The sequence below is a fragment of the Loxodonta africana genome, chromosome 10 (genome assembly GCF_030014295.1).
Source record: "Loxodonta africana isolate mLoxAfr1 chromosome 10, mLoxAfr1.hap2, whole genome shotgun sequence".
Lineage (NCBI taxonomy): Eukaryota > Metazoa > Chordata > Mammalia > Proboscidea > Elephantidae > Loxodonta > Loxodonta africana.
The window spans coordinates 107,290,221-107,308,704 of NC_087351.1; the positions used below are offsets into that span (position 1 = coordinate 107,290,221).

An 18,484-nucleotide genomic window follows, 5' to 3' on the forward strand; every position below is an offset into this window, starting at 1 on the left:
CTTGGCTCCGCCCCGCCCCGCGCCCCGCCCCCTCGCTGGCCTGCCCCGCCCCCTCGGCCGGTCGCGCTCCTTCTCCCGCCGGCGGCTCGCCTCACGCTCGGCTCCCGCGGCGGAGAGCGGGAGAAAGTGCTGCTACTGGGCGGCCGCGGGGCTGCACGCGTCCGGCATCCCGGGGCCGCTCCGGCCCGGGCGGCGAGGGGGCCCGGCGGTCCATGCATCCGCCGCCGCCTGCCGCCGCCGCCGCCGCGATGGATTTCAGTCAGAACAGCCTGTTCGGCTACATGGAGGACCTGCAGGAGCTCACTATCATCGAGAGGCCGGTCCGCCGGAGCCTCAAGGTGCGCCCCGGGGAGGAGAGGCTGCCCGCAGGACGCCCGGCCGCCTTCCCGGCCCCCGGCCCCCAGCAGCCGGCTCTGACCCCCGCCCTGCCGCCGGAGCCCCCCGGCACCGTCCCGACCCGACGTGGCCCGGGACCCTCTCACAGCCCAACTCCTCCCGGCCGCTTTGTCGCCCGCACCGGCCCCTCCGGGGGACCCCTCGACACGGCCCCGGCTCTCCCAGGCTGGACCTCTTCCCGAGGAACGGGGCCTTGGCCTTGGTCCCCGGCCCCTGCGGGGTCCCCAGCCCTCGTCCCCGGCCTAGCCTGGCCCCAGGACCGGGGGAGCCAGCCCCGCGTCCGCCCGGGGCGCCCCGCTCCGACCGCAGCCTCGGCCCGGGTCGCTGCCCCTTCCTCCCGCCTGTCCCGGGGCCGCCTTGGCCCCCGTGCTGCCGGGCTCTGGCCCCGGGCCCGTCCTTCAGTCGGCACAGCCCCGACGCCCCCTCCTCCGACCCCTCCTCGAGGCACCCGATCCCCCCTCCATCGCGGACCTTCTCCCCTGTCGGAGCCAGCTCGGGTCCCGCTTGCCCCAAGTCCGCCCGGGCCTCCAGTCACCTCCCAGAGTCGTCCCAGCCCCGGTCTTCAAAGCTCTCTCAGGAGCGGACCCGTCGCCCCATTTTGAGTCCCCGTACGTCCGTTTCCTCCCAGCCCGTTCAACTCCACTTGGGACCCTGCTCCCCACCCCCCTCGAGGGACTAGCCCTTCAGCTTGCTCCCCACCCCCCACTTGCTCCCCACCCCGCAGAGTCATCTCCTTCAGCCTCGGAGGATGTAGACCTCGCTGCTGGCAAACCGAGATTCCAGACCCCCGGGCCCCGCCATCCGCTTCGGAGCCCCTTTAGCCCTTCTAAGTCCCACCTGCCTCCCTCTCTCGACTCTGATTTCCCCCACTCTCAGATTTCGTCCTTTTCATACCCACTCCGTTGCGGTCTTCATCTATCCCCCTTTTAGCATTTCCTGGGTTGGAAAATTCTGGAGAAACAGCCTTGGCTTATTGAAAATAAAAACTGTGTGTTTACTTAATATATGCATATAACACCGGATTTCTGCAAGGTTCTGAAGGCACGATGTGATTCTCAAGCTGCGATCTAGAAGCTAGAAGAAGAGTGATTAAACAAAAAAAGAAAAAACCAAAACAAACTCAGCCACCCAAACTCAACAATTAGCGACGTGATTCTCTCTGTTCAGGTCTCCTAGAATCCTCAGACCCTTGATTAGTTTTCATTGATAATGCTGAATCGTGAAACTTTTTCATTGGTGGTGTTCACAGAGGGTCATTGGCGGGCGAGATCGACCTGAGTGTTTGTGTACATAATTTGTATTTTATATTTGACAGACACCAGAAGAAATAGAAAGACTGACAGTTGATGAAGACCTCAGTGATATTGAAAGGGCTGTTTACCTGCTCAGGTATTTCCTAAAGGCTTTCTGTGAAGTGGCTGCTCTTCCGACAGCATTGATGAATGCTTTCAGAGATGTCATGTTGTGATGATGTTCAGATTTGGTTAACCATTTTGACAGAGTACTTTTGCATGCAAATCACTTGAATATGTTGTGAATAAATTAGATTTAGGTATGAACGTATGAATTTGAGAACTGAAATAAGAGACCCGATTTATAGAATACTGCTTGGAGGAGGGGGAGCAGAGCATTTTAAAATAACTAATGGCTTGAGTTGATTCTCATCTCTTTTTTTTTTTTTTTTTTTGGCTTTAGTGGTTCTCACATAGGATTCAGTGAGTTTAAATGAGACAAGAATATCCAGTGATTAATTTTAAGCTTGTTGTAGGCTATGACCATTAGATACCATTTACTATGTAGAAAAAATACCCCAAAATATCATAGTGTTGGAATTTGCTGCTCAGGGCATCCTATTTGTATTACTTTTACTTTTATGATCTTTATAACTTCGCCCAAGAGACTTTTTGTTAATTGAGCCTCCTCTTATTTAGGTTTCAAACTCTCACAAGTTCTACAGAATTTTCTCAGGCAAATGATTACTGCAAATATTTATGGGATTTCTCTCAACTATTTTTAAAATTGCATTCTTGTGGATTTAGCTTCTTAGAAGCTAATGTGGTGAACCTTAATGAACTTATCTCTGAAAATACTTAGGAAACACAACTTTTCTTAAGGCATTTTGTGTATATTTGCTTTAAAACTTTTCTACATGTACAAAGCTTTTCCCCCTTTTGACAAATCAGTCTTCACTTTTGTTTTTCAGACTCAGATTTCGGAAACTAGTTGTTATTTACCTCCCAAGATATTGGTCATCCTTGTTTCCTTGGCTTAGGTCTACTTTGCTGGTTTCAGGTGTTGGCAAGTGTCTTATTCTCCTTTCTGGTTTATAGATCATGTTTCCTGCCACATGTTATTTACTGGATGATTCTTTAAAAAAAAAAAAAAAATCCCACTCTATGACTTCCATCTTCTTAGTCTTTAGACAACTATTGGCATCTTGAGTGTCTCTTCTTACTTCAGTCGGAATACCACCATGCTTATTTTAGGCCATTCTCTCAAATAATTCTATTATTTCAAAGTATTTCTGGATCTTAGACCTTTTTCTTGATGTTGTTTTTTCTTTTCTTTTGGTGATCTATTACAACATGCTGTCATCACATTGACTTATTTATTTAAAGAAAACTCTATAAATTAACAGCATGTATTTTTTTGGTGTTAGAGAATAATCCAGCTTTTAACCTACTTTGGTATTGCCCCGTTTTATATTTGGAATACTTTACTTCTCAGTAATTAACATGTTGAAATGGTAAATGATAGTCGTCAACATTTACCTTTTCCCACAGTTCTTTTACTCTGAGCAGGTAGACAATTGATGTAAGTTTGGATAAATTTCTTTTAACATACAGCAGTTAATGATATGAAATAACTTTCTACTGAACTCTTTAGCTTAAACACTGGCTTACAAGTAGGAAATGGAGACTCTTGCTCCACTTACTTGTGATAGCAGACACCTTATTTTCGGTATCAGTGACAGAGCAGCTTTTTTAGGATAGCTTATTTGCTTTCTATTTTGTTTTTATTGTTTGTTAGTGAACCAGGTCATCTCAGTTGTGTCTTTATTTCTCAAACACAACATACATTTCTTCAAATGCTAGAACTTACAAAGCCCTTATAGAGACAGATGGGCCCTCTCATCTTAGAGGAGAGTATTAAGAGAGATCCGATGTCTCCTTTAATTTCTTGTGGTTCACCTGTCTTGAAGGAGGCTTGCAGGGTGACTCAGAAGGCGAACACTAGTTTGGTTGTGTATGGGTTCTCCAGCTGAGCTCTTCTTTTGTATTCCTACCATCTCACCACCTCCTTTGGGGAAAGTGGGATTTCACCATTTGGCCAGTTTCTGCAGGGATGCTGCCAAGCGTGCCAGAAAAGTCCTTTCTTCCGTGTGATTCAGGAGGTGGGGTTGTCTCATAGACCTGTTCCAAACTTTGTCTCTGTTAAAACCTCCTCATCTGCTCCCATGTATTGTGCTTCTATTTTAAATTTAATTTATTCCTTTTTTTTTTTTTTCGTTTGTATTTCCCAGTGCTGTAGAACCTAATGTTGGGTCCTATTTCTTTTTTCTGTGCTTAACCTTTTCCTCTGTATTGGATATTTAATTTAATATTCAGTTTGTTTGCTTTTTTTTTTTGCTTCTCCTTTTGTATGTCAGGTTTGTTTAGTTTTCTTCTAATTTTGCATATTAAAAACTATTGGAATATTATGTTAAATTAGAATTCACAGCCAAGTGTGTAGGCATTGATAGGAAATGCTGTACATTAGCGAAGGCTGTGATAGCATTTAAATTAAATCTGACACCTAAAATAGCTTTAGATACAAAGAGTCCTGACATTCAGTGAAAAACCAATGACACTGTTCATTATCTTGTCCTAAAATGTGACAGGTCAATTATTAATCCTATTTTCATAATTAAGTTTAGAACATTATGGTATTTGAAGATCCGACACAGATGAATTTGTGGTTTGGCATTAATGTGATGCTGCTGTACCCATCTGTGGCATTTAGCACTGAAGCAAAACAACCTTCCTAATAGTCACAGCTTGTGGCTTAGTCAAAATCACATCACAACATCTTTTTCCTGTTCTCTCTCTTCTTTGTGATTTTGGTTAAGACGTGATTAATTTTATTAGAGAAGAGCCTTAAGTGTGTATAGTGTGCTTTCCTTAGGTAAATCTTTATTCGTGTATCCCTGATTGCCTACCGGATAAATCCCAGACTTTTCAGCCTGACATCAGAACACTCCATAAGTTGCTCCATCTATGCTGTGCAGTGTGATCTCCTGCCAGTCCCTCACTATTTTTAACAGCTTTGTTTGAGATATAATTCACACATTTCACTCATTTAAAGTGTCCAGTTCAGTGGTTTTTAGTATATTACAGAGTTGTGTAACCATCACCATAGTCAATTATAGAACATTTTCATTACCCCAGCAAAAAACCCCATACCCATTAGCAGTCACCCCTCATTTCTTCCCAACACTCCCAACCTCCATCCAGCCTCTGAGAACCATTAATCTACTTGCTGTCTCTACAGATTTGCCCATTATGGACATTTCAGATACATGGAATCATATAGTGTGTGACCTTTTGTGACAGGCTGCTTTCATTTACCATAATGTTTTTAAGGTTTGTCCAGTTTGTATCATGTACCAGTACTTGACTAGTTTTTATGGCCGAATAGTATTTCGTTGTAAGGATATACCACATTTTGTTTACCTATTCATTAGCTGATGGACATTCGGGTTGTTTCCACTTAGTCCATTTCTTTTTGAAGCAACACTGCTGGCCTCCTCACTGTTTATCAGATACATTGTGCTCATCCTTAACTCTGTTTTTCCCCATCCTGAAATGCCCTTCCGTTATACCTCTCCAACATTTGCCCATGCCAGCTGCAACCTTGCATCTTTCATAAGACCTTCCCCAACTGCTGGAACCACGGGGATCTCAGGCTTCTCTGAGCTCCTACTTCACTTAGTGGCTGCATCCCTCAACTGGTTGTTAATCACTGCCTTACGTTCCTTTAACGTGTGTGTACGTTTTCTCAAGTAGGTTGCAAGCTTTTAAAGGGCAAACCATATTTTATGTTGTTATTTTTTGGTTCTTTCTTGTTGTTTGCTGTCATATTAATATATAGCTTTTAATGGATGAAGCATATTTATTGATTTTAAGGTGGCCAAAATGCCAGATGAATTAAGCAACTTATGATTTTTGTACGGTAGGCAATAGAATCAGATAGACTTGGACTATATTTGATTCTACTTGTTATTTTTTTTGTTTTACTTGTTATTATCTGTGTGACGTGGGCAGGTTATTTGTGGTTACTGAGTTCTGATTTTCTCGTTTGTGAAAGTTAGGGTGAATTCCCTTACTCTCTCTTCCCCTTTTCCTATATCCTACTGAGGTGCTGGAAGTACATTTCAGGCTTTTAGAGGATAATGGTGTTACTTTTGCCTTCCAGTCATTTGATAAAGCAACAGGCAGGCAAGTAAATTAAATCAACTGAAGTTTGTGCCAGATAGCCATTAACTTCCTTTGCTAATAGTGCTTGTCAGAAACCAGAATCTTCAAGAATTATAATTAAGCATTTTTAACTGAGTGATAATGTCAGTCTTAGTGATCTGTTTCACAGGTTTAACTTTTCTTACCAAATGACCTTATCTTAAGCAATATTTGCAGTTTACATTATGTATTAAACGTGCTGATTGGTTAATGTACCTACCTTTCATGTTGCTTCTTTTAAGCCACTTGTGACTTTTAGGCTGTTTTGCCTTTCCTGTCTTTATGCTCCCAGAAACAAGTAAAGGACTCCAACATCCACTTTGCTTCTCCCCCTCAAAGAAAAGGGGCAGTCAGATAAAGTGCATCTTGGGTTAGGAACATTTCCACTTTTTCTCTCTCCTCCCATTTTTTTTAGGAGTAAGTGCTCCCCCTAGTGACAGCACAGAGTGAGATTTCTGTAGCCAAAACAGTGGAAATTAAACAAAACTGCCATAAACTGGGACTTTGTTTTTTCGGGGTGGGGCGGGGGCGGGGGAGGGGGGGCGGAACCCTGGTGGCGTAGTCGTTAAGTGCTACAGCTGCTAACCAAGAGGTCAGCAGTTCAAATCCACAAGGCGCTCCTTGGAAACTCTATGGGGGCAGTTCTACTCTGTGGTATAGGGTTGCTATGAGTCGGAATCGACTCAACGGCAGCGGGTTTGGTTTTGGTTTTTTGGTTTCTTCTCTGATCTGAGAGCTCTGGCATCCCTCTTCTTGTATTCAAGACTAGCAGGCTAGAACAGGGCAGCCGTGAGGTAGCGAGGAAGAGCTGCAGTTATTAGACCTGACACAAGGCCCTCTTTTGTTTTATGTCCAAAAAGGCCTATCCTGTTTGCTATCCAAAATTGAAAAATGGTGTGAAAAACTCTTTCATATACCCTTATTTTTAAGATCTTCTGTATCCCCAAACTTCTTTTACTTAATTGTCTTGACTATTTAAAAAATGATGCCTCTGCCTTTTAGTACTGTTTCAGTGAGGTGTGTGTGTGTTAGAGAGAGAGAGAAAACAAGAGAGAGAGAATGAGAGAGACGTCTTGAGTGGCCAGTATTTCTAGCCCAGTTTTCTTAAGTGATGTACAGAAAATGCTTTTTTAAACCTTTGCAACTGGAAATGGCAGTTAGTTAATCCAAAAAATTGGTTAAGGTGAGGAATCATAAAAATAATACATAACTTCGGCATTTCGTTTATAAAATGTAGATATATGTTAATTTGTCAACCTTTTGATGTAGGGCCAAAATATTTTCTTTGAGTATGGATCTGCTGATTATGGTTCAGAATTTCCTCTTCCATAAATCACCCCCATAATGTATTTACAATTTTGAGTTCAGGTTTCTTTAAAGTTGAATGAAAATTTTAAGATGCTTAATGAGGGTGACTGAAAGCTACTAACCAAAAGGCCAGCAGTTCGAATCCACCAGCTGCTTCTTGGAAGCCGTATAGGGCAGTTTTACTCTACCCTATAGGGTTGCTATGAGTCAGAATCAAGTCGACTTTTTTTTTTTTAATGAAGGAGACTGAAAGCATAATCTTAGATATTTATGATTTTCTCCTTGTCTTTTACGAGTTGTCTTGTTCATCCCTACTTCAGTAGAAATTTTCTTTAATGACTTGTCTTTAGTGAGTTTTTCTAAAACTTTCAACTTAGTTTCCCCAGAAACAACTCTTTGCGTTCATATGTTTATGTATTAAATGCACTATTAAGTACAATTGGGGTAAACTGGTCTGGGAACAGAGACAGCTCACTCTTGGTTAGGTTACAGCTCAACCAGTGAGAGCAGAAGTAGGTGGGGGTAGCCTGGAAAGTAGCTAAGAGCTTTCAGCTTGCCATTGGCAGGGAACTGGGGAGTGTTGCATGAGTGAGTGCATGCTCTGTGGTGATCTTGTTTCATCCTTGAGTACCCACATTCCTCTTTTGTCTATGCATTGACCTTTGGTCCCATGGTCTGGTCTGTTCTGCTTTGTTTTATTGTTCCTTCGCCTTTATCCACTTTAGAAAGAAATTAATGAGTTAGGAATCACAGTTAAAGAAGTATACTCAAAAGCATATATTTTCTTTCTTTGTTTTTTAAAGTAAGCTTTCTGAAGTACAACATAGGCAGAACTGTGCACAGACAGTAAATATAATAGTTTGTTGAATTTTCACAGTTGAACACATGCATGTAACTAGCACCCAGATTTAGAAGTAGAACATTATCTTTTAGCCTAGCAGCCTGCCTTTTGTACCCCTCACAGTTGCTACTTTCCCATACTCACGGAAGAGGGAAACTATTATCCTGACTTCTAACACTGTACATTAGTTTACCTGATTTTGAACCTGATTTTGCTGTCACGTTGATTCCAACTCATAGCGACCCTATACTCTTGTGTTTAGCTTCTTTCACTCAACATTTTAAAAAAGAGATTCATGCATAATATTTCATGGTGCGATAGACTGTTCATTTTTAGTACTGTATACAAAAGCGAAACCAAACCAGTTGCCATCAAGTTGATTCTGACTCATAGTGACCCTATAGGACAGAGTAGAACTACCCCATAGGGTTTCCAAGGAGCGGCTGGTGGATTTGGACTGCCGACCTTTTGGTTAGCAGGCAAGCTCTTAAGCAGTGTGCCACCATGACTGTATAGTCTTCCATTACATGAATATAGAACAACTCTTCTCCTGATGGACATTAAGCATATTTCTAATTTTTGGCTATTGCAAATAATGTTGCTATGAACATTCTTATGCATGTTTTTGGTGAATGTATGCATGTATTTCTTCTAGGTATCTTCAACAAGTAGGATTATTGGGCCATATCAGGTGCATATGTCCAGCTTAATAGATACTGCCAAACAGTTTTCCAAAGTGCTTCCATCAATGTAAACTCCTGATAGCAATGTGTGAGTGCCCCCAGCGTATATTTTTTAGGAAACAAAAGTGCCAGACTTTCTAGTACATAATTTCTGGCACATCAATAATGAATTTTCTACTTAAAGATTGAAACTGAAGATGTTTGTATTTTTTTCTGCATGATTTACTTACATCGTCCTTACATCATGTAACTTTTTTTGTTTTTCTAAAAGAAAAGGAGTTTTTTAAGTTTTTACAGTTAGTCTTCACCCTGCCAGGCTGTTTGAATTGGACTCTTGGTGAGAAGCTCTTCTTTTAGCCAATGAGATATTTTATATTATTAGCTTTTCTTTGAGGGAGAGAAACAAAGTGGATGTTGGAGTCCTTTACTTGTTTCTGGGAGCATAAAGACAGAAAAGGAATATCGTGGATATTCAAGGATAAACCAAGATCATCACTGAGCATGTATCTCTTAAAAAGGTATACCATCCCCAGTTGCTGTACTTTTCATGACTCCAAGAGATACTATTTTTAAAAAATTGCCTAAAGTATCTGCCTTAGTTATCTAATGCTGTTAAAGCCAACCACACGTGGATGGCTTTAAAAACAGAAATTTATTCCCTCACAGTTTAGGGGGCTAGAAGTCTGAATTCAGGGCACCAGCTCCAGGGGAAGTCTTTTTCTCTCTGTTGGCTCTAGGGGAAGATCCTCGTCATCAGTCTTCCCTTGGGTCTAGGAGTTTCTCAGTGCAGGGACTCCAGGTTCAAAGGACACACTCCTCTCCGGCCCCTCTTTTTTGGTGGTAGGAAGTCCCTCTCCTCTCTGCTTGCATTTCTCTTTTATGTCTCAAGAGAGATTGACTCAAGATACAACTTAATCCTGTAGATTGTATCCTGCCTCATTAACATAATTGCTTCTAATTCTGCCTCATTTATATCATAGAGGTTAGGATTTACAACACATAGGATAGTTACATCAGATCACAAAATGGTGGATAACCACACACTGGGATTCATGGCCTAGCCAAGTTGACATACATTTTTGGAGGACACAATTCAGTCCGTAGCGGTGTCAACCTCTGTTAAGATGGATGACTTACCCAGATCCCAGAATGTATCTTTCATTACTTAAGTCTTGGCGAACTCTGGATTCCCTGTTTTGGAAAAGTTCAGAGTACTAGGTATCTGAATATAACAGATTTGAAGATTATTTCCCATCTCCTTTTCCTTGTCTTTTGTTATAACAACAAACATGGGAGGCATATGTTTTTTTAATTCCTACTTACTTACTGAAGTTTTAGAAGAGTTTGTCTGTGGCATCAGTGGGAATTAGAATGCTGTCATAGGATCTGTAGAAAAAGCTTAAAAATAAGAAGTAAACTATTTTCATCAATGTGAAGTGACCCAGTGTAAAGAAGATGGAATACACAGAGTCACTGTATGACAACAAAAGGAATTAGTTGATGTTCAGCTATTTCAGGAAATAGCATACGATTAGAACCGATGATCCTGAAGGAAGAAGTCCAAGCTGCACTGAAGACATTGGGAAACAACAAGCCTCCAGGAATTGATGGAGTACCAACTGAGACGTTTCAACAAATTGATGCAACGCTGGAAGCACTTGCTTCATCTATGCCAAGAAACCTGAAAGACAGCTACCTGGCTAACTGACTGGAAGAGATCCATATTTGTGCCCATTCCAGAGAAAGGTGATTCAACAGAATATGGATATTATCGAACAATATCATTAATATCACACAAAAGTAAAATCTTGCTGAAGATCATTCAAAAACAGTTGCAGCAGTACATCGACAGGGAACTGCCATGAATTCAAGCTAGATTCAGAAGAGGATGTGGAATGAGGGATATCATTGCTGATGTCAGATGAATCTTGGCTGAAAGTAGAGAACACCAGGAAGATGTTTACCTGTATTTTATTGACTATACAAAGGCATTCAGCTGTGTGGATCATAACAAATTATGGATAACATTGCAAACAACAAACACTTAATTGTGCTCATGATGAACCTCTTGGTACATGAACCAGGAGGTAGTCATTTGAACAGAACAAGTAGATACTGCATGGTTTGAAGTCAGGAAAGGTGTTCGTCAGGGTTGTATCCTTTCACCATTAAGTCTGTATGCTGACCAGATAATCTGAGAAGCTATATGAAGAATAATGTGGCATCAGGATTGGAAGAAGACTAGTTAACAACCTGCAATATGCAAGTGACACAACTTTCCTTGCTGAAAGTGAAGAGGAATTGAAGCACTTACTGATGAAGATAGAAGACTATGGCCTTCACTATGGATTGCATCTCAACATAAAGAAAACAAAAATTCTTACCACCAGATCAATAAACAACATCACGATAAATGGAGAAAATATTGAAGTTGTCAAGGATTTCATTTTACTTGGATCCACAATCAATGCCCATGGAAACAGCAGTCAAGAAATCTAACGATGTATTGTACTGGGCAAATCTGCTGCAAAAGACCTCTTTAAAGTGTTAAAAAGCAAAAATGTCACTTTGAGGACTAAGGTGTGCCTGACCCAAGCCACGGTATTTTCAGTCGCCTCATATGCATGTGAAAACTGGACAGTGAATAAGGAAGACCAGAAAAGAATTGATGCCTTTGAATTATGGTATTGGTGATGAATATTGAATGTACCACGAAGTTTCAAAAGAAGGAACAAATCTGTCTTGGAAGAAGTACAACCAGAATACTTAGAATGGAGGAGGTGAGACTTCATCTTAAGTACGTTGGACATGTTGTCAGGAGGGACCAATCCTTGGAGAAGGACATCATGCTTGGAAAAGCAGAGGGTCAACGAAAAAGAGGAAGAGCCTCAACAAGATGAATTGATACAGTGGCTGCAATAGTGGGCTCTAACCTAGCAATGATTGTGAGGATGTTGCAGGACCGGGCAGTATTTTGTTCTGTTATATATTTCGTTCTGTTATACGTAAGGCTGCTATGAGTGGGAACCGACTTGACAGCACCTAACAACAACAACAAAGTGACCCATATAATGTCACAAAAAAGACTTGGAGCTTAATGTTGGTGTTGTTAGGTGGTGTTGAGTCAGCTCTGACAGCGACCCTGTGTACAACAGAACAAAACCCTTCCCGGTCCTCCGCCATTCTCAGGATCATTGCTACGTTAGAGCTCACCGTTGCAGCCACTGTGTCAGTCCGTCTTGTTGAGGGTTTTCCTGTTTCTCGCTGACCCTCTACGAAAGATGATGACCTCCTCCAGGGTCTGGTCCCTCCTGATAACATGTCCAAAGTATGTGAGATGTAGTCTTACCATCCTTGCTTCTAAGGAGCATTCTGGCTGTACGAGTCAATTTGGACTGGTAGTGACCCTGTAGGGCATTCTCATCAGAGCATAGTAACTGGGAAACATAGTGAGAAGGCTTATCTCAGAAATAAAGGCAAACCTGTCAAAAGTTCAGCAAATTCACACATCCAGGAGCCATCACCTAAGAAAATGCTCCATCTATACAAAAATGAGGCTTCAGCTTAGGGTTCCTGAGTTTCACACATTTCAAAAGGCTCCCACCTTGAGGCTAAATGAGTTAAAATCCTGAAGAACTCCAAAGAAAAAACAAAAACATACCAAACCTGTTGCTGTCGAGTCAATTCTGATTCATAGTGGCCTTATAGGACAGAGTAGAACTACCCCATAGGGTTTCCAAGGAGTGGCTGGTGGATTTGAACTGTAGCAGCTGTAGCGCTTGACCACTGCACCACCAGGGCTCCCAAAGAACTCCAGAGGCATGTGTCCCAGGAATCATGAAAGGGTTATGGCATCTTGTTGGTGATGTTGGCTACCAAGTGTGGGAGGCTCGGAGAAGGTGTTTAAACTGTCTTAGTTCTTCACAGTCATCACTTTCGGCTTCATGCTTATGCAATACTAATATGTGATAATTACATCAAAAATAATTGGAAAATCCATTACACCCAGCGTATGGATGTGGCTTACAGTGTAATTTTTTCTCTAAATAAAAGTTATGGATGATATAAAAGATTTGTAATGCAACTAATAATTGCTTTAGAATAAATCTTATGAATCTAGGTTAAAACATAGAAAATATTAATTGAGTGCTTACTACCGTACGTGGTAGGCATCCTGCTCTGAATGAATGCCGTCGCATCAGTGGACACTTGGGTTCAAGGAAGTACTTGTCTAAGAGAGTAAATGCATGGTTCTTACGCTTCCGTAGAATAGAGGTTATCTCCAATTTTCAAGTATGTTGTGTTGGAAATACTTTGTGTTAAGACAGACCCGGATTTATTCTTGGCTGAGGCTTGCTCATTTACTTACTCAGAATCCTTGGGCAAGTTATTTCTTTGATTCGAGCCCAAGTCTCCTCATCTCAAAAGAGGATAATAATACCTACATCGTAGGACTGTTGAGTAGATCAGAGGAAATGTACGTAAAGGACACCATGCTTGGTGCAGAGTTATGGTCAAGGAAGGATGATTGTTATTGTTCTTTTAAATAATCTGTTTGCAAGTCACAACATATTTCTCTTTGGATATATAGGAAAATTCCCATCTAGAAATTCCATGTGGTTATACAAGTTTTCTCTCTAGATGATTAGTTTTCTGGGTTAGGCCATCAAACCGCTACCTCCCCCCACTCCCCGGTTTTTTGAAGTAACTTTATTGAGATATAATGTAAGTAAATGTACAGTTTGATGGGTTTTGACACATGTATACACCTGTATAACCACCACCCCAGTCAAGATACAGAACATTTCCATCACCCCCTAAAGAGACACCCCTTTGCAGTTAATCCTGTACCCTGACTCTAGGTAACTGCTGATCTGCCTTTTGTCACTATAGACTAGTTTTGCCTATTCTAGAATTTCATAAAATTTCCATGAAATGAACTGTACATATTTAAAATGTACAGTTTGATGAATTCTGACATAGGTATACACTTATCACAATTAAGATAATGATCACATTTATCAGTGCCAAAAGTTACTTGGTGCCCCTTTGTAGTCCCTGTCTCCTTCCTTCATTGCCCACCCCACCAGGCAACCACCAGTCTGCTTTCTTTCACTAGAGTTTGTAATTTCCAGAGTTTTATAGAAATGAATTCTGCAGTATCTACTCTTTTTTGTCTGGCTTCTTTCACTTAGCAATGATTATTTTGAAATTCATCCACGATGTCGCCTATATCAATAGTTTATTCCTTGAACATTGCTGTGATACTGAAGTTGTACTGCTGATATTTCAAATACCAGCAGGGTCACCCATGGTGAACAGGTTTCAGTGGTGTTTTCAGACTAAGATAGACTAAGAAGAAAGGCTTGGCAATCTACTTCCAAAAATTAGTCAGTGAAAACCCTATGGATTACAACAGAACATTGCCAGATACAGTGCTGGAAGGTAAGCCTCCCAGGTTGGAAGGCACTGTAATAGCTGCAACAATGGGCTCAAACATACCAACGATCATGAAGATGGTGGAGGACCGGGCAGTATTTTTTTTCTGTTGTGCATGATGTTGCTGTCAGCTGGAGTTGAGTCAAGAGCAACTAACAATAGCGTATAATAGAAGGGGCCAGTTTGCTGTGGTAAAAAATCAGGGAACCTGGCTTTTATCTCTGATCACTTAAGTTCTTCAGGCATTATTTTCCCTCCTGGTGTATACAGTGATGGGTTGGGCCTGGTAGAAGTTAAGGTTCTGTTTTGCTTTTGCAGGCTATCCTCAGTTCTAAGAAAGACGATGATTAGAACAGTTGAGCCTAGTTTCTTTCTCATTTCACCCACTTGGTGGTGCTAATGGAGATGGGTATAGGACAGACCTCTTTGGATTGGTGAACAGTTTCAGAGCCTTTTCTAAAAGGGTCATTTGACAAGTAGATTTTCATAATTCAGCAAGTGCCTTGTTTTGTTAAGAATTGGATGCAATAATGTTATAATCAAAACAAAAACACTTCGTTTTTCTGAACTGAAAAATAATTGGAGTTGAATAATATTCTATTTCTTTAGGTTAAAGAGTTTCATGCAGTTATGTTGATGAGGCAGGACTCAGTCTACAAGATTGGAGTATATCTTGAGCCACTCTCTTTGGAGATACAAAAGAGAGAAGCAAGCCGAGAGACAGGGGGACCTTATACCACCAAGAATGCAGTGCTGGGAGCAGAGCGGGTCCTTTGGACTGGAGGTTCCTGTCCTGAGAAGCTCCCAGACCAAGGGAAGATTGATACAAGGACCTTCCTCCAGAGATGAGAGAGAGAGAAAGACTTCCCCTGGAGCTGATGCCCTAAATTTGGACTTGTAGCCCACCAGACTGTGAGAAAATAGATTTCGCTTTGTTAAAGCCATTCACTTGTGGTATTGCAGCAGCACTAGATGACTAAGACAAAATCAGTTTGGTCTACAGATTCAACACGATCTCAATCAGAATCCCAGCAACGTTTTTTGTAGATGTTAACAAACTGAACTAAAATTTGTACGTAAAGGCAAAGGCACTAGAACAGCCCAAAAAAACTTCTGCAAAGAAGAATAAAGTCGGAGGTCTCAAGTTACCCAATTTCAAGGCTTATTATAAAGCTACAATAATCAAGACAGTATGGTATTGGTGAAAAAACCAGCACATAGATCAACAGAACAAGATAGAGAGCTCAGATATAGACCCGTGCAAACATAGTCAACTGATTTTTTACAAAGGTACGAAGGTACAAAGGCAAATCAACGGAGAAAGTGAAGTCTTTTCAACAAGTGGTGCTGGAACAAGTGCAACATCCATATGTTTAAAAAAACAAACCTTGACACATACCTCCCGTCTATAGAAATTAACTTAGAATGGGCCATAGAACTAAATCTAAGATGTAAATATAAGGAAAACGTAAGAGAAAAATCTGCATGACCTTGGGTTTGGCCATGAGTTTTAGATACAAAAAGCATAATCCATGAAAAAAAAGTTGATAAATTGTACTTTATCAAAATGTAAGACTTTTGATCTGTGAAAGCTCTGTTAAGAGAATGAAAAGATAAACCACCCCTGGGAGAAAATATTTGCAAAACTCACGTATCTGATAAAGGACTCATATCCAGAATATATTTAAAAATGCTTAAAACTCAATAATAAGAAAACCAACAACCCAATTACAAAATGGGCAAAAGATCTGAACAGACACATCACTAAAGAAAATATATATGTGTCAAATAAGCATATGAAAAGATGCTCAACATCATGGAGGTAGGATTTATAACACATGGGAAAATCACATCAGATGACAAAATGGTAGACAATCACCCAATACTGGGAATCATGACCTAGCCAAATCGATACACATATTTTTGGGGGACAAATTTTAGTCCATGACAGGGAAAATTGACATTTTAACAATAGTGAATCTCCCTATACATGAACGTGGTCTGTCTTTTCATTTATTTAGATCTTCTTTGATTTCTTTTATTAGTGTTTCACAGTTTTTAGCACGTATTTTGTTGTATTTATGCCTAAGTACTCCTCTTTTTAAAATTTCAATTGTCAAATGCTGGTATATAGGAATACCATTAACTTTTTTTTTTTTATTGACCTTGTTTCCTATGACTTTGCTAAATACACTTACAGTTCCAGGAATTTTTTTTTTTTTTTCCGGTAAGGTATTTTTGCATTTCTTGCATAAAGGACTATGTTGTCTATAAATAGTCAGTTTTATTTTTCCTTCTAGTCATTATGCTTTTTATTTTTCTTGTCTTATTGTACTGATTAGGACTTTTAGTATGGTATTGAATAAGAGTGATGAGAGAGGACATCCCAGCATTGTTTCTGATCTTAAGGGAAAAGGGGAAAGCATTTAGTCTCCCATCATTAAGTATGATGTTAGCTGTAGGGTTGTTTTTTTTTTTTAATACATATTCTTTTATTAAATTAAGGAAACTCCCTGTATTTCTAATTTGCTGAGAGTTTTTATAATGAATAGTTGTTGAGTCTTGTTGAATGCTTTTTCAGCATTTTTTAATGTGATATATGGCTTTTCTTATTTAGTCTTTTAATATGGTAAATTACATTGATCAGTTTTTGAATGGTGAACCACCTTTACATTCTTGGGATAAACTACTTGGTCATGATGTAAGGAGCTCTAGTGGTGCAGTGGTTAAGAGCTTGGCTGCTAACCAAAAGGTCAGTGGTTTGAACCCATCAGCTGCTCCATGGGAGAAAGATGGGGCAGTCTGCTTCCGTAAAGATTTACAGCCTTGGAAACCCTATGGAGCAGTCTACTCTGTCCTTAGGGTTGCTATGAATCAGAATTGACTCAATGGCAATGAGTTTGGTTTTTTTTTGTTTGGTTATGATGTATTTGCCTTTTTATATATTTCTAGATGCTTGTTAAATTCTTGTTGAAGATTTTTGCATCTGTGTTCGTGAGAGATAATTAGTTTGCAGTTTTCTTGTAATATTTTTATCTAGTTTTGGTACCAGGGTAATGCTGGTCTCATAAAATGACTCAAGAAGCGTTTCCTCTTTTTCTATTTTCTGGAAAAGATCATACAGGATTGGTATTATTTCTTCCTTAATTGTTAGGCAGAGTTCACTAATTAAACCATCTGGTCTTGGAGTTTTCTTTTTTTGATATGTTTTTAACTGAAAATTTAATTTCTTTTATAGATAAAGAGTTGTTCGGGTTGTCTGTTTTTTTCTCAAGTAAGTTTTGGCAGTTTGTGTCTTTCAAGTAATTGCTCTGTTTTATCTAAGTTATCTAATTTATGTGCATCGAGTTACTCTAGTATTCTCTTATCGTCCTTTTAATGTCCGCGGGATCATTAGTGATGCCCTTCTTTGATCCCTGATATGGTAATTTGTGTCTTTTCCCTTTTTTCCTTAGCATTGCTAGAGATTTTCAGTTTTATTGAAAATGATTGTTGAAGAACCAGCTTTTGGTGTCATTAATTTTCTCTGAAATTTTCCTGTTTTCAGTTTCATTGATTTCCATTTTAACTTGTATTATTTCCTTCTTTTTGCTTGTTTTGCATTTTCTCTTTTTTTCCTCTAGCTTCTTAAAGTAGAAGCTTAGGTTTTTGATTTTACATCTTTCAAATATGTGCATTTAATGTTAAACATTTACCTCTGTGCACTGTTTGCATCCCACAAATTTTGATATGTTATATTTTCATTTTCATTTAGTTGAAAATATTTAAGACTGCCTCTTTGACTTACGGGTTATTTAGTAATGTGCTATTTAATATTTAGGGATTTTGTAGATATATATTTTTTAATGATATTTAGTTTAATTCCATTATGGTCGGAGAATATACTTTATATATATAATTTCTATTACCCTCCCCTCCCCACCTCAAACACACACATTCCGCATAGCTCTGATTTCATTTCCTACTATTCCCGTCCTTTGCTCGTGTGAACTCCAGCCATTATTGCTGTCCCTTCAGCGCATCAAGCACACACCTACCTCAGGGCCTTTGTACTTGCGGTCCTTTCCGTTTTTAATATTTTTCCCTCAGATATCCGTATTGCTAGCTCCATCATTTCCTTCAGACCTTTACTTACATTGTGTTGCCTGCTTATCTCATACAATGGAACCACCACGTACTTACTATCACAAGTTGAAAACCAGGGAGTACCATCAATTCTTCCTGCTCCTCGTGTCTGATATTTTAACGAGATTAAATCTTTCCTTTACAAAATAGGAACCTTCACGATTTCAGTAGTTTTCCATTACACACATTTTGAAAAA

General features: G+C 40.2%; 1 protein-coding gene across 3 annotated transcripts in view; it reads left to right on the forward strand.

Moving 5' to 3' along the window:
- The first annotated feature begins 212 nt into the window (after positions 1–212).
- Positions 213–18,484, forward strand: part of PPP4R4 (protein phosphatase 4 regulatory subunit 4) — a 139,417-nt gene continuing 121,145 nt past the window's right edge. For all 3 annotated transcript variants that reach the window (XM_003408846.4, XM_064292912.1, XM_064292913.1), the window contains exons 1-2: positions 213–338; positions 1,712–1,785. In XM_003408846.4, coding sequence (XP_003408894.1) covers positions 213–338; positions 1,712–1,785 — 200 coding nt within the window. The remainder of the gene's footprint in view (positions 339–1,711; positions 1,786–18,484) is intronic.